This window comes from Pinus tabuliformis, chromosome J, assembly GCF_031772625.1.
Source record: "Pinus tabuliformis cultivar Carrire ecotype Pingquan chromosome J, CPIR1, whole genome shotgun sequence".
Taxonomy (NCBI): domain Eukaryota; kingdom Viridiplantae; phylum Streptophyta; class Pinopsida; order Pinales; family Pinaceae; genus Pinus; species Pinus tabuliformis.
The window spans coordinates 729,443,284-729,459,273 of NC_142295.1; the positions used below are offsets into that span (position 1 = coordinate 729,443,284).

The following is a 15,990-nucleotide window of genomic DNA, read 5'->3' on the forward strand; positions in this document are numbered from 1 at the left end:
CAATTCCAGCAATGTTGTATGGAAAACTTTCATTCTAGCTTGTAAGATGTTTATGATAGATTGTTTCTCCTGTGCATACCAAAGTTTCTTTTATATCTTCACTATATCAGTATTTAGTACAATGTTTAATTCAATACCTCAATTCTTCCAATTCCATACAAGTAAAATTGTCAAAATCGAATCTGTTGTAACATCTCACACTTACAACTATTGATTGTGAAGCGCTGGTGTAACTATTCTATGTTGTCAGGTTTTTTATGATATTTTCCATCAAATTTGTTTGGCAGAAATTTATTAGAATCATAGTTTGATTTTTCATTGAATATATATATATATATATATATATATATATATATATATATAATTTATTTATATATTAATAAATAAAAAATATAATCTAATAAAAATGATTTTGCTAAATTCTAAGTAAAAATTCCAAAACATGATATAACAACATGGATCATTGAAATAACATAATCCAACAAAAATTGTTTTACCAAATCTCAATTAAAAACTCTAAAACATAGTATAACCACACCTTGCTATTGCTGAGCACATAGACTTATAAATGAAAAGATATTAAGACGCGGTGATTTTTACCATTATCAAATCGAAAGCTATCAAGCCTTAATGGTTTTTATTAGTAATAGATAAAAATAATAATGACATAATTTGAAAAAAATGTAGCTCTCTCGTGAGATAATTGCTCATTGAACAGACTGCACCAACACGAGCGAAATCATGAAGAATAGGAGTAGAAGTCTAGAGAAAAGTCTAGACAAGTTGGGAAGGTACCTTAGAACGATATTGCTTGAGAGAAACAATGCTCACCGGAATCTTTGTACAGGAAACTCTCCACCCTACACACTCAACAAAGTCGTTGAAAACAATGAATGAACAAACAAATCATCTTACCAATTTTGAAAATAATTATATGAATTATTGTTCACAAAGAAATCAAATCGATAAACACCACAATATACAGTACCTTAAAAAAGTATGACTCTGTAGTAGTATTCTTACTATTCACTAGGCGCTTTGCACCCAATGCTCTGCCCTAGACACTGAATCAAGAAATTATAGTAGTATTGTTACTATTCACTAGGCGCTTTGCACCCAATGCTCTACCCTCGAAGCTGGAATAAAGAAATTAAAAACAAATTGACAAAGAAATGTTAATCCAGAAACACCTACAAATAACAAATGAATTACTGAAACAGAAACCAGAAAAATTAGAGATTCCAATTGCTGTTCATATTAATATGAAGAAAGTTTAGATCTCTCGTACCTTATGCATCCATTCAACATAGAAACAAGCTAATTCATCCATCCATTCAACATAGGAACAACCTAATGTGTTTCATTGAAATACTTTTGTTTCCGAAATGTTTTCCTCTTCGTTCTGCACTGGTTGGCCCTAATCTCGATCGTCACCGACTTTCTGTAAAATCTAGCATGGAAAGCTTTATTCCATTTGAATCTAGCTTTATTTCATTTGAAGCTAGCATGGAAAGCTTTAGGCCCAAATTAGAAAATACAATTCAAAAGGAAACTGTGGTTTTTGAAATGGGAGCAACTCGGAAACTGTTGTTTCTGAAATGGGATTTAACATCAGTTGAGAAAGGAAATTTACAAGTTTAACTATTGTAATTTGTGATAGAGGCACAATGCACTGACAGTTGGAAATTGAAATTCTCAAAGTCTGGATTTCAGAAAAAATGAAATTTAAAAAAAAAAATTAGACGAGTTGACAACTTAACAACCCTTCTTAAATTTTTTTATAATATTATTCCAATTTCTTTTTAAAATGGCAAAATTCAAATTTTAAATTTTTTTTGACTAGTAAAATTTTCTCCCTACTTCTGTGACGTGCCAGAGGCCCTTTGAAGGGCTCTGATGTGTTCAAATTTGATCACTGGTGTGTATCATACAATATTTGGTGGAGTTGCCATAATGGCTACGACGCACTCAATCGGGGGAGAGAATAATGCACACTCTGAGCTCATTTATGGCTCGCCGCAACATAAAAGAATGTCTTCCTTAAGACGTATGCCACAATTAACACTTGTCTTATCTATGTCCTTCACAAGAAGATTAATGGTATCTCGACCTCACGAAATTTCTCCTACTCTAGTTGTTATAAATGTTCTAGATCGGTCACAGGTTGGTGAGCGTACGTCGTATTCTTTAGAGATGTTGAAAGGTTTTATGGTCATTGTGTTGTAGTTTATCATGTGATGATCTGCAATGTGTGCTGGGTGTTTTGGAAGCCATTTCTTGATACAGTAAGATACACTTACCCAAAAGAGGGAATCAAGGTTTTAGGGGTTTATCGTTTCAAAGGCCTTCGAATTTTTGAAAGAGGTCAGTGTTCTTCATCCTGTTTCTGCATACTGTAGTCTCATGGCTTGTCTTCGAGTTGGTGGTTGTGCTTCCATCGTCATTGCTCCAAGGCTCATATTTTCTAGGTGTCTCATTCAATTTCCCGATTTTGGTATGTGGGGTTTGGTATCAAGGGAATTTTTCGATTTGGTTTTAATAGCATTTTTGACCATGGATTTTTGAAGATGCAATGGAGACTTTTATGGCTTAATATGCTTAATTTTAGGTCACATGGTTTCATGTTGGTGTCTGGTAACAAAGTCTGGTATGTAGTGGATAATTTTTGCCTTTGTAATATGTGGGTTGTCTATTTGTGTCAAATTGTCACCACCAATTTCTTTTGTTGGAGTATGGTAACAAAATTTGGTCGATATGCGAGGAGTTTCAGTTATTGCACTTTGTGGGTATTTTGTTGTCTTAAATTGTCTCCTCGGAGTTAAAGAATCATGGTTCTCCAACTGTCTGAGATTGTATATTACAATGTCTATTTCCACCATCTAAATTGCTTTTCGTTCACAAGCTACTGAAATCAACCAAGGGTCATTGAAATTTAGAGTTGATTTTTCTTCATATTTGGAGGAAGATATAACCCTTCTTGGGATTTTGTTCTGTAAGGGTTTCATTCTACTTGGGCGTCATCCAATACTTTGCTATGTGGGTTATGGGGATGACATAGTCATGTTTGGGAGCTCTCCAATTCATTGCTTTGTGAGTCAATTTATCAATCTTGGGTTTAGTCTTGGGGTCAGTCAAGTTAGTGCAAATCTTGCGCACCTCGAAGTGACTATGCCACCTTGTCAGAGAATGGCAACCCGATGGGGAGGTGCAAGTAGTAGCTCTATTTCTCAACACAATCATTTATTTGGATGGAACTCGGTGGCCACCTTGTTTGACTCGGTTCCTCCAAAGATTAGAAAGGAGAATCGACACCTTGAGTCCAAATAATTTGGCGTAAGGCCTACTTCTCTGATTTAGAGGTGGGTAATAAAGATTTCAAATGGATTCCTGACCCTGGGAAATCTAGGAAAATAAGATTGCATTTCTTACATTCTGTCGCAACCTATCAACAACTGGACACCGTATTTCGTCTAGTGCTCTGCAATAAACTAGTGGATAATTACAAAGTTTTTGCAGGTTATGAGGACATAAAACACCTCCTAAGGAATGTTCATTACAATTTGGATGATATATTGATACATTTGCAAAGGGTGGAAAAGTACGTAGTGTCGGATTCTGGTTCCAACTCTAAAGATATCACTGACAATCCTACTGTCATCAACGTCCAACCGACTAACGCTCCACTTATCAATGGAGCTCCCCTTTCTTCGGTGGCGATTTCAAACGAAGGGTACCATAGGTTTGCAAAACACATTTTTGGCACTTATCCTCAACACACACTGTGCACTAGTGGCTTCAACGTTTTTCATGGCATCCATCTAGCAAACTGATGGTCGATTTTCATTGGACTCTTGTTTCACTGTACTTGATGGAATTTTTTTTTGTAGTTTGCATTTTAGTACTCAAAAATTTACTATTTTTTGTTTGGGAACGTATATGTTTACTACCCGTGTGATCTAAAACCAATGGTAAATGATGATCAAGGTAGTCTTTTTGCGCTTTGGCAACTTTGATATATGGTTAGATATTTTGATATGCATGTCTTCAATGTAATTTTTTTTTTTTTGTTATTAATAGAAAATTTTGTGTTAGCTTATGAAAAGATAAAATAATAAAAATAATAAATCTACTCAATTCAATTTGTTATATTACAAATTTGTTTTTATCAATAAAATTATGAATAATTTTTGCCAAAAAATTTCATACATATTGCATTAAAAGAAATTTAAGAGATGAAATCTTAAGACGCAAGTCTTTTTAAAGTTGCATTTTAGAAAATCTAATCCCTCTAGACATGGAGTTAAAATAAATCTATATTAGTTAAATAAAAATGTTAATCATCATCATTAAAAAAATTAAAATTTTATTTTATTATTTTTACAAATTCTAATTTTAAACATCAAAACTATTTTCCAATATTTGTTAATTTTTACCATTATATTAATTCAAAATACCTCCCAATAAGTAAAATACATAACTAAGAAGATTGCAAATCAATTCACGTAATTTTAATAATATGAATTAAATTTTGGTTTTTGACTTAATTTTAATAATATGAATTAAATTTTGATTTTTGACATAAAATTGGTTTTTGACTATATATATAGATTCAATGTGCCCTAAAATTTATGGAGCACTTAGATTATGGAGAGTTCACAACTCAAACTTAAAACAAATTAGACCAAAAAATATACTAAAAAACCTTCCAAAACTTATTTAAAAAAAATCATAACTTAATTTTTTTATATAATATCGATGATGATGATGATGATGGTTAATGTCCATTTGAGACCAAAATTTGGTCTATCGGACCTAAAGAAATGAGTTATTTAGTTTGATTTAAGATTTTATTCCTATGCTCAAAAAACTTGGAGAGAAGCCTTCTGAGCTCACTGTAATTTTGACATTGTAAAAGGCTAGGAAGGCCAGTGTTGCAACAGAGATTTTGAAACTGAGATCTAATGTGGTTGTACACGGGGCACTCTAAGAGGAAGTGATTTTCATCCTCGATGTTTGCATTCTCACAGAGATGACAAAACCTTTCCATCCATGCTGTTTTAGGAACTGTCCAACGACCCGTTTCACTATGGAGCTCATGAGAGTTTGTTCTAATTTTGGCTATATTAATTTTCTTCTTTGAGCTAGTTAAAACAAAGAGATACTTTTGATCTTCTAGGGTGGGGTTGATGACCTCCTTATAATATCTTAATTTTCTTTTAGTTGCTAAATCTTTCTCACACCACATTTTTTCTTTGAACTTAGAAGTAACAATATTTTTAATGTTATTAATGTTTTGCAATGCAACATTCTCGTCGATCTCCCAATGGTTTAACCAGGCCCTGGTGTCTTTATACCAGCCTCGCTTGAGCCTTAGGTGGTTTTGGCTGGAATTTAAAGCTAGTTTAGGAAGTCTATGGTCTCCTATGTTATTGAGTTTGTGCTTGTACAACAGAAGCCTAGTCATAGCTAGGCTCTCGATAGGGTAAAGACCCACTTCTATAAGGAGAATAGGATAGGGTGTGTTGCTTTTAATTTTGAGGTTATACGTTATAAAACGCTTCTGGATTTGCTCAATCTTTCTCCAGGATTCTCTAGAGATGCTACAACCCCAAACCTCACATCCATATAAGATAACCAGAGTGACTAAAGTTTCAAAGAGGAACTTCTTTCTATCTCACATTACGAGGTTTGCCGTTTTACAATTATTTTCAAGACCAAAATAAGCTTTCCACCCCCCACTAATCATTTTCTCAATGCTATAGTTCCAGTTGAGCTTGTGACGAATATCAATTCCTAGGTACTTGTAGGAAGGCACTTCCTCCAAGTTACTATTTTCATATATAAAATTAGTGTAAGTGTCCTTCTTGGATTTGATAATCATAACTTTTGTTTTGTCAGTATTAACAATCATACCCATGGTAGAGCAAAAATCCTTAAGAAGTCTAAGTTGCTTATCAAGATCAGATGGACATCTTGCGAGAAGAACGATATCGTAAGTGTAGAGAAGAAGGATGATGACTATCCCAGCTAAGATCGTGTCAGCACACCCTGCTTCCTCTAAACAACCTTCTAGCTTGTCGATGTAAATGCCAAATAGGGTAGGAGAGAGGAGGCAACCTTGTTTAACTCTTATATTACACTTAATATCTTTTGACCACCCCTCCTTGCTCTTTAACTTGGTAATTACATTCTCGTATAACCTTATAGCGGCAGCTCTCAACTCAAAAGGAACCTTTAGCTCTTCTAATCTATTCCATAGGTTGTTTCTAGGAACCGTATCGAAAGCCTTTCTAAAGTCCACAAAGCAACATAAAAGATTGGATTTATCATTGTGGCATTCCTCCACAATGATCTTAAGCGTAACGAGGTGGTCTGTTGTTGAGTGCTGCCTTCTAAAACCCGCTTGGTCTTTAGCCCGCTTACCTTCACTTTCAAGCCATATGCTCAACTTCTTTTCCAAAATAAGACCATATAACTTGGCTAGGAGAGGGCTGATCATAATTGTCTGATAATTAGAGGGGTTATTTGTATCCCCACTTTTAAAAATAGGGATAATGAGGCTTTGAGTCCAAGGTTTAGGGAACCCTTGCTTGACTGCTTGATTGAAAAGCTTGTGGATGTGGGGGATGAGGACAAGACCTCCAATGTCCTTAGCTTTCCCATTAGTCAAATGATTAATCCCAAAATCAATGTCTTCTAATGAGAAAACTTCTTTTGTAGTGAACATGGTTTCAAAGTTATCCATGACATTTGGAGATTCATAAAGCTTTTTAAGATAGAAATTCCAGTGGTGTAAAGCAATTTTATCATTATCTTTAGTTTTCCTAGTTAGAATTTGCCTCCAGAATTTCTTAGGAGCTATGTTAATAAGCTGTAAGATATTCTCTTGTCTTTTATGAATATACTGCCTTTTTTTTTCGTTTAATTATGGCTTTGTATATTTTTATCATAATTTAATTAGTTTTATATTTTTAATTTTCTACTTATAAAAATTATTTTTAATTTTATAATATTAGATTACATGTCAACTTAAAAGGAAATAATAATAATATTACCATATTCACTAGTTTTGATATTTTCGATTTTATAATATTAAAATATATTAAATAAATTTAAATTTAATATTATATTAATTAAATTAAATTATAATATTTTTAATTTTATAATATTAGATTACCTGTGAATTTAAAATGAGATAATAATTATATTTCAATATTCAATAATTTTGATTTTATGATATTAAAAAAATATTAAATAAATCTAAATTTAATATTATATTAATTAAATCTAAATATAATATTTTATTTAGAGTAATTTTAGTTTTAGTGAATCTATCTTCAGTTGTATAAGTACAAAGCTAATAAAATCTCACCGGCCAATAATAATTTTTTACCTGTATATTTTGGGCGTTGACGTGCATGATTAGGAGGAATCGTGTTCAAAACGCTTCGTGACACTAAATATACAACAAGATTTCAACATCCCCTCCTGTCACGTTTTTCAATTTTCCGTGAACAGTACTGCCATGTAGGTCCTCCAGGTCACAATCTTGTTACCTGAGTCAAAATCCACCTGCTTCCACACTGCGAAAATGCAATTACAAAACCGCAGCGTCCGACTCATCCTTATAAATAACTTAGTACATCCTGTCCTGTCACGTCCCAAGTTCGCAGAATGCTTCCAGACTGCGAAAATGCAATTAGAAAACCACAGCGCAAGACTCATCTCATTTATAAATAACTTACTACATCCTGTCCTGTAACGTCCAAGTCCGCATAATGCCGATGGTTTTCGCCTGACTTATTGGATTGGTGTATTACTTCCGGTCGTCCATGGTTCGAAATCTGTTAAACGTAGGGGAACAATTAAATTGTTTTTGATCTTTTAATATAAATCCCCCCACTTCCCCACCCCAGGGAAACAGTTCATCTTTCACGCCAAGGGCAGGGCTGCCGTCCCGTGAAAGGTCCTACTGCTGCATGGGGGCGATAGAAGTTATCACGCATTCCCCACTCCCCCAATCCTTTCTCTTTACTTCTCGTCCATATACGCAATTTACCTTCTCGTTTTCCAGCGATTCTTCTCGGAAAACTCAGTTCAATACAGGTTTATCTCAGTTGTTCCAAATTTTAGTTCAATTTCAAGTCAGTGGCTTTAAAATATGTATAATCCACCCGGCTTAAAATGTACATTCTGAGAAAGAAGTCTGGGCACAGAATGCATGAATAAAAATATATTAAATTTCAATGATTGCTGGCCTTAAATCTTAATATTAAGAAAGTAGAGGCGTATGTTCAACTATGAATCTATGCCCATTTTTCTTTGACGTTCACTATTTAAAGCAGATTACAGTATTCTAACATATCGGCATACAGGAGGATACAATTGCTGAAGAAAACCTGTGAATTGTCAAAAACAAAGGCACCCTGCCATTCAGGTATGTTCCAGATCTCAGATTTAATCCATGATATTTGTTCTTCGCAATTTATCAATGGGCTTTCAACGGTGTATTCTTTGATATTGATTTTGATTTATAAATCCGTACTGGATAATATTTAACTGTAGAGATCCTTAAGTAGTGATTTTTCTGGCTTGGGCTGCTCTCAAAGATATCGGGATGGCTTACGGAGAATCAATGAATAGCAAAAAGGATCCTTCTTCCGAAGATCATGCGCAGAAAACAACCGCTACTAAGGTATGTTGATTTTCTCTCTATATGTCATGAATTTGACACAGTTCCCAAAGTAATGCTGATAATTAAGGCAATAGCATATCGGCAGGTACAATGATTTTCCAGAGGTTAAATAAGATGTTAGTTCATTCCATTTTAAAAAATCGTGAGGTAAATCCTCCTAAGCAGCCTGACAATTCCATTTTTCTTCTCTCTCTCGAGCTAGCCTGTGCTGTACTCTCAGCATGCCCAGTTCTCTGTGCGAAGCTTCCGATCTCAAACTGGTGTGGCCTGCTACTGTTGGTTTGTTCCGTGTAACTCTCAAAGTTATGTAGCCTGCAGCTCCTTTTAGTAGTGGAGAACCTCTGATTTGACATTCCCACAGCACGATGTTGAATACTAGCTGTCTATTAACTTTTTTAGGTTGCATAGTTAAACTGATCGGTGCGTGAAAATTAGAATGCTTTTAGTGGATTGAATTGAAGGTAATTGCAAGCGTACTTTTCGGAAATAGACTTGAATTTTCTTGAAGCCTGTCTATTCTTTGGCAGTTCAGTGCAGTTGCACTGTGTTTGGATAACTTGTGCAGGGCATTAGAAGCGTGGGTAATTACCCTAAGGCACTAGTTGGGTCCGACTTAACCAGAAGTTTTGATCTGTCTTCACAAATAGCTATTTTGATTTGGTAGTACTCAATTTAACTAGAATTTAGTTGGCTAATGGAGAATTTAGCACAAGACTTTTGCTGTCTTATTGCATATGCTGGGATGATTGAGATCTAAGCATAATTTTGTGTGTAGGGCTGGTATTTAACTGTAAGCTATTGAGGTCTGGCCTTGCCAATTTTTTGCTGTTTTGACACACAGGTTGGGTATCAAGCTCATTTAGGTTGGTCCAGCACAAGTTCTGTTGGAAGAACTAGCATTCAAGGGTTGTTGGTCCAAGTTGATCCATGGCAAATTGAGGCAGGATGGCAGGAGAACTTGGAAATCTTAAATTCGGATGGTTGATCGAAGGATTCATTCCCAGATGGTATTCTATGTGAAAGAAATGAAGGAAAAGCACCTTAGAAGTTGTGTGCATTAGGGAATGAGTCAAAGATAGCATCCTTGCCTAGCCTTATTCTTTTGAAATAATTTCCAGAGTTTACTATAAACACCTGAAATATTGGCAAACTGAAATACCACAATAATTTCCTTTCTTTGACTAGCATTGACTTGCTGTTGATATCAGTCTCCCAAAAGCATAGTTATGTTCTTTACGAGGATGAGAATTTGCAACTGCTTCTGGCATTCTTTAAAGGACCTCGTTACTGTGCTAAAAGCGGAATGTGCGCAACTAAATTTGCATAAAAGTATAACATGGCAAGTGCCTATAATAGGGAATTCTTCCCAATGGATCACTCTCTAATAAGCCAATATTTATGCACAGGAATTAATTCCAAGACTTCCACAAGCAAATGACAGTGATTTGCTGTAAAATATACATTGATGTAATAATACCTTAAACATGATGATCATCTCACAAAATAGTGAATAATCTATTTTCCTTACAGAGAAAGGATCTTATATCAGTGATTGGCTGACACTGGAATATGTATTATTACAGAAGTCGAAGATTACAAATAGAGTTCTTGCCTCAGCATCCCTTTCTCCAAACCTGCCCTTTGACCACATCCCTACTTTTCCACTGCAGTGATGTAACTGGATGGAAATGGATGAAAACTTAGATTTTTAGTAACAGCATTTAACGAGTTTGACTTGAAGCTATTGTTCCCTAAGTGCTTGCAATAAAAGCCTGATATGATCATTATGTTCTCCTCTGAACTTAAAGTCGTCAAAGTATCATCAAGGAAAAACAAGTAGAAATCTGTCCAGCGATTTGCTAATATAGTGTCCATCCAGAGTTTACTATAAACACCTGAAATATTGGCACACTGAAATACCACAATAATTTCTTTTCTTTGACTAGCATTGACTTGCTGTTGATATCAGTCTCCCAAAAGCATAGTTATGTTCTTTACCAGGATGAGAATTTGCAACTGCTTCCAGCATTCTTTAAAGGACCTTCGTTACTGTACTGAAAGCGGAATGTGCACAACTAAATTTGCATAAAAGTATAACATGACAAGTGCCTATCATGGGGAATTCTTCCCAATGGATCACTCTCTAATAAGCCAATATTTATGGACAGGAATTAATTCCAAGACTTCCACAAGCAAATGACCAATACAGTGATTTGCTGTAAATATACATTGATGTAATAATACCTTAAACATAATGATCATCTCACGAAATAGTGAATAATCTTTTTTTCTTACAGAGAAAGGATCTTATATCAGTGATTGGCTGACATTGGAATATGTATTATTACAGAAGTCGAAGATTACAAATAGAGTTCTTGCCTCAGCATCCTTTTCTCCAAACCTGTCCTTTGACCACATCCCTACGTTTCCACTGCAGTGATGTAACTGGATGGAAATGGAAGAAAACTTAGATTTTTAGTAACAGCATTTACCGAGTTTGACATGAAGCTATTGTTCCCTAAGCGCTTGCAATAAAAGCCTGATATGATCATTATGTTCTCCTCTGAACTTAAAAGTCGTCAAAGTATCATCAAGGAAAAACAAGTAAAAATTTGTTCAGCGATTTGCTAATATAGTGTCCATCCAGAAGATAAATGATAAAAGTAGCTGGGGCATTTGTTGCTCATAGTAGCATCTTGTTCAGTGTTGTTAAAAGCGCGATTAAATCGCACTTTTCTGAAAAAAGCGCGCTTTTTTCCCTAAGCCGATTTAATCGCGCTTTTTATGGGAAAAAAAGCACCTAAAATTTTTTTTGCCGCTTTTTTCGAAAAAAGCGCGCTTTTTTCGTAAAAAAGCTTGGGGGTCCCTGGCAGCGCGATTTATAATGAAAATTGAAAAAAAATGAATATTTTTGTACCAAACGCTTTTTTCCCGCTTTTTCCCGCTTTTTTCCCGCTTTTTCCGATTTTTTCCGCTTCATTCCCGGCGCCGATTTAATCCCGCTCGCGCTTTTAACAACATTGATCTTGTTCAGTATGCTACTATGCTGTCTTGTATATGTCTTCATCTTTGATTTGGTGATGCTGACACTAGAGGACACCCCTTCCTGTTACAATCTCAGTCACTTTAGCACAGCTTGCACTGAAAGCTCAAATACACAGACGAGCAAGCACAAAAACAGGCAAAAAGAAATAAGCCATACCAGGATTTCCTATGCATTAATTTATCTTGGTAATTGAAATTACAGGGCTTGCTGTGTGAAAGGTTTTTGGTGCTATAACAATTAAAACTTAAAACCACAGCACAATAAACAACCACAGGGCCAACCCCTTTCGTACAGGTTGTTACCCCTCATGTTACATGAGGTTTGCACTTGTGATTTTCATCACAACACTAGTGAATTTTTGTCACAAGGATCAAGCTTGCAAGATCACATTGATAGATGTTTTGATGGACAGGGGGTGCATTTGTGTTTTGGCTTATAAATGGTGCTATCTTGGGGTGAAATTATTGCCACGATGGTTGCTGGTGAGTGTGGGATGGGATGTTCTAGCATGTTAGTGGTGGCCTAATTGATGAGTTAGCATGTGCCTAATGGTTTAAACTCTTGATGTTCTGGTGCACCCTCATTATTTGGCAGTGTTGGCATGTTTGGGTTGTCTCAGCTTAGCAACTATTAAACACTTCATGCATTTCATGTAGTGGGAACCCATCAACTTAGGGTCTCCCTAAGTTTCAAGTGTTAATAATTTGCTTCTTGGTGTGATGGTTAAATTAAGGGTTGCCAGTACCTTATGTATTAAGTCCACGTCCAACCAACAAGCATGAAGCTGCTGCATGGACTGCCCTATAATGGTTTGGTTGTGATTAATCTTCATTAAGATGGAGCACCCTAGCACTTTGGATGCTGAATTTCTTATGGTTTGCAATTTTGGAGATCATTCTTATTGAGGGCACTAGCTTACTTTCTCGTTGTTCACATTGTCTAGATATTTCGAGTTTGAAGTCTCCTAGTTAGAATGTCCTAGGAGATATGAGGGAATTGCACACATGAACCACTTTGTTATGATGTGTCCAACATTCCTTGATGGAGCACTAGCCTTATTGCATGCATTTTTATGGTGATTTGACACTATGTTAACCACTTGAAAGCTTATTAAGGTAGTTCCCTAGCTCATTCACATGATTTCACACTTGGGTGGGGGTTATTTTGACATATCTTACGGTCTTCCTTGGAGCGCACTCTCTCTTGGCACATATATTGAGGCAAGCAGACATTATAATACTATTTTTATGCTCATGATTTTGGAGAAAAAAGAAAACTTGGTTTTAGCTCAATGTTTGATGGATCTAACCTCCTTGGCACTCTTCTCTAGGTGTACTCTTCTTGGTGATTATCATATTATTTGTTGAAGAAATATCTAACCTTGGCATGTTTCTTGAGGGCATATTCCTCAAGTTAGTTAATTGCTTGGTCAAGGTGGTTGGCATTGCACATCTTTCAAGGATGCCTCTATTAAAGTATTATTATCTATGTTTCATCGATTTTTAAGATGGAGGTATGGTGTGGTTGAGGGGACAAATCTGTTGGGTATGTGTTACATAATTACATTCTCTGTATGTCTAGCCGTAGCCGCTGTTACGTTGCGATGGGGGTTTAGGTGGACCCAAGGATGGGGGTGGACCCACCCATGGATTTGCGCATGATGGTTTTTGCCATGGTATTTTATAGATTCGGTCAAGGGAGTTACAATTATGTTCTAATCCAGGGCTAATGGATCGGGGGTTTATGATTGCTTCAACATGTATATAATGTATTGTAATATTGAAAGGAACATAATGAAAAATCAATATGGTTTTCCCGATTTTGGGTTCTAGGAGAAAAATCTCTGTGTCTATTTTTTGTTCTTGTCATTGTATATTTTCTGTTTTTTTACTTAAACAAAATTGAGTACTTCTATTAAGTGTGTGCCTGGTCACAACGAAATACTTGGCAGATGTTTACATTCCTTTTCCATGCAATTGTTCCTTCAAAGGAAGACTGAGAGGTGGAACCAAAACTTCTACTATCAAAACAACTATTATAGACGAGTTGCATACTGCATACAATCAACAAACATATCGCTTGCAAAAATGACCCAATAAAAGGATATATTTATAGCAGGAATTCATGGACTAGAGAGAGAGAGGTCAACATTCAGGGGCCTATTGAGATTAATTGATAAGTTGCTATGAGGCTGTTGGAAGCAGTACTTGTTGAGCATTGAATTTCCTCTGTTGCTAATTGCATTTGCATGTCATTGATAAGCCTGTTTAGGGCATCCATTTCATCATCCCATCTCTGGACTTTGGCCTTTAAAGATTGAAGTTCTTCAATGAGGAAGACAATTGTATTTGATTGTTGGTGTAATTTCCAGTTTAAATCCATGTTTTCAAGGTGTAAATATTCTATAGTCTGAGGACCCCTGCTTCGAATACTGTTGTCACCTACAACTGGTAATTCTTTTCTCAGCACCATTGACCCTTTATCAATGGTAGGGAGCCAATTTGCAGTACTAAGAGGAGTTGCGGATCCAGTGGTTGAGAGAGGTGCTGAAGGGCCTAATGAGGGCAATTGAGAGGACCAGGGAGGGGCAGAGGGGGATAGGGTTGTGGGGGAGCGCTCCCCTCATCGAATCCGCTCCGAAAGCGCGGTCCGAGAGGGAGCGAATTGGGAGCGTGCTCTCGCAAAAAAAATCGCCTTCTGGTTTTTTCACAAAGATGTTCCAAACACAATTTTTTTCAAATAAAGAAGAGTTTTTGAGTGCAGCAGCCTAATATTCTAGCCTATGGCCATAGTATTGATACGTAATTCATGGTAATGTTAAATTCTTACAGTAAATTTAAGTAAAAGTGACATTCTCCTTTATCTTTCATTTTCATCCTTTTACGTAAATTTTTAACATTACCATGAAAGGACTGAGGATGTTTGAGAGTGGTTCAAACCTCATTGGATTTCATATGGAGAAAGTAGAATTTTAGATCTCACTCAAAATCCAACAAACTTATCAGTGTTTGTAACGACCTAGACCTATCTATAAATATAGAGAACACAAGAATAATAGCAGGCATACGATGCATGCATATGATAGCTACATATGCATGTGTCGCATACACCGCACTAGTATTTATATGCTAAATTAACTATAAGTATTAAATATCATGATACTTCTTCGAATAGAAGTTCTACTCACCCTTCAACACCCATATTTCCTAATGCATCATGATTAATGGGTAAATACTAAATTTAAAATGTATAACGTAAACATAACTATAAAAGATAGATATTAAAAATTAAGCTAAATCCTAAAAGATGGTTATATAATTATATATTTTAGATTATTAATAAAATTATATTAATAGATTAATAAAATGATTAAAAAATATATATAAATAATAAATTAATTAAAGGAAGGGTACTTAGTATAACCTTAGGATCTTTATATTAAAAGAAGTATTTTATTAAATCATAAAAGAAATATAATTATTATGTGACATGGTAGGGTGTCACGTGGAGGCAAAATGGTGGGCTGTTGGTGGAAGGGCGGCCACCACCAAGAAACAAGATATAAACCACAGAGAAATTTTTTTGAGGGGATTCGGAGGAAGAAAAAAAGAACGAAGGAAGGAGATACTAAAGGGAGGATATCCATAAACTGGAGTTACCAACAGAAGGAGTGCGGATTGTTCTGAGGTTTTTGGGCACAGGGGAACCGTCTGCTTCAACTAAGAAGCTTACTGGACTGAGTAGCGAGGTTCTGCTCAGTTTGGCTGGGTGGTTTCGGTCTTTTGGTAATCGAAGCAGAGTAGCTTGAGGCATCATCAACTGCAGGTGCACAGGTAGGTACCCTCATCAATTCTGTTAGTTAATTTGTAAAATTTCAGAAAATTAATCACAGGCTCATGATGAAAAACCCTTTACTGTATTTATAATGGCTTTACAGACCTTACAGTTTTTCAGGATTTCAGGATTGGGGGGATTGCACTGTTTCCATTGGATTTTGTCATGTACTAGGGTATGGAATGTGAAAATTCCAATATCGGAATCCTATTGCAGCAACTAGTATTATTTTTCCTAATTGATAAATTAGTTATTCAGTTTATTGCTACAACAATATCGAAATAAACACACTGCAACCTTCACAAATAAAACTGCGGAAAATAAATAGCGCTGGAAATTGAGAAAATACTAGCGCACATAAAAATAACACCGTTGTTTTTGGACAAAAATGCTTGGAAAAACCCAATGCGAGAAA

General features: G+C 35.6%; 1 protein-coding gene across 2 annotated transcripts in view; it reads left to right on the forward strand.

Moving 5' to 3' along the window:
* Window positions 1-7,638: 7,638 nt before the first annotated feature.
* LOC149228808 (uncharacterized) overlaps window positions 7,639-15,990 on the forward strand; it is a 235,008-nt gene continuing 226,656 nt past the window's right edge. Inside the window, exons 1-3 of one of the 2 annotated variants that reach the window (XM_089378372.1) lie at window positions 7,639-8,106; window positions 8,376-8,437; window positions 8,566-8,695. In XM_089378372.1, the coding sequence (XP_089234498.1) occupies window positions 8,618-8,695 (78 nt within the window). In that variant the 5' untranslated portion in view covers window positions 7,639-8,106; window positions 8,376-8,437; window positions 8,566-8,617. The remainder of the gene's footprint in view (window positions 8,107-8,375; window positions 8,438-8,565; window positions 8,696-15,990) is intronic. The other variant, XM_089378373.1, reaches the window with a different exon arrangement.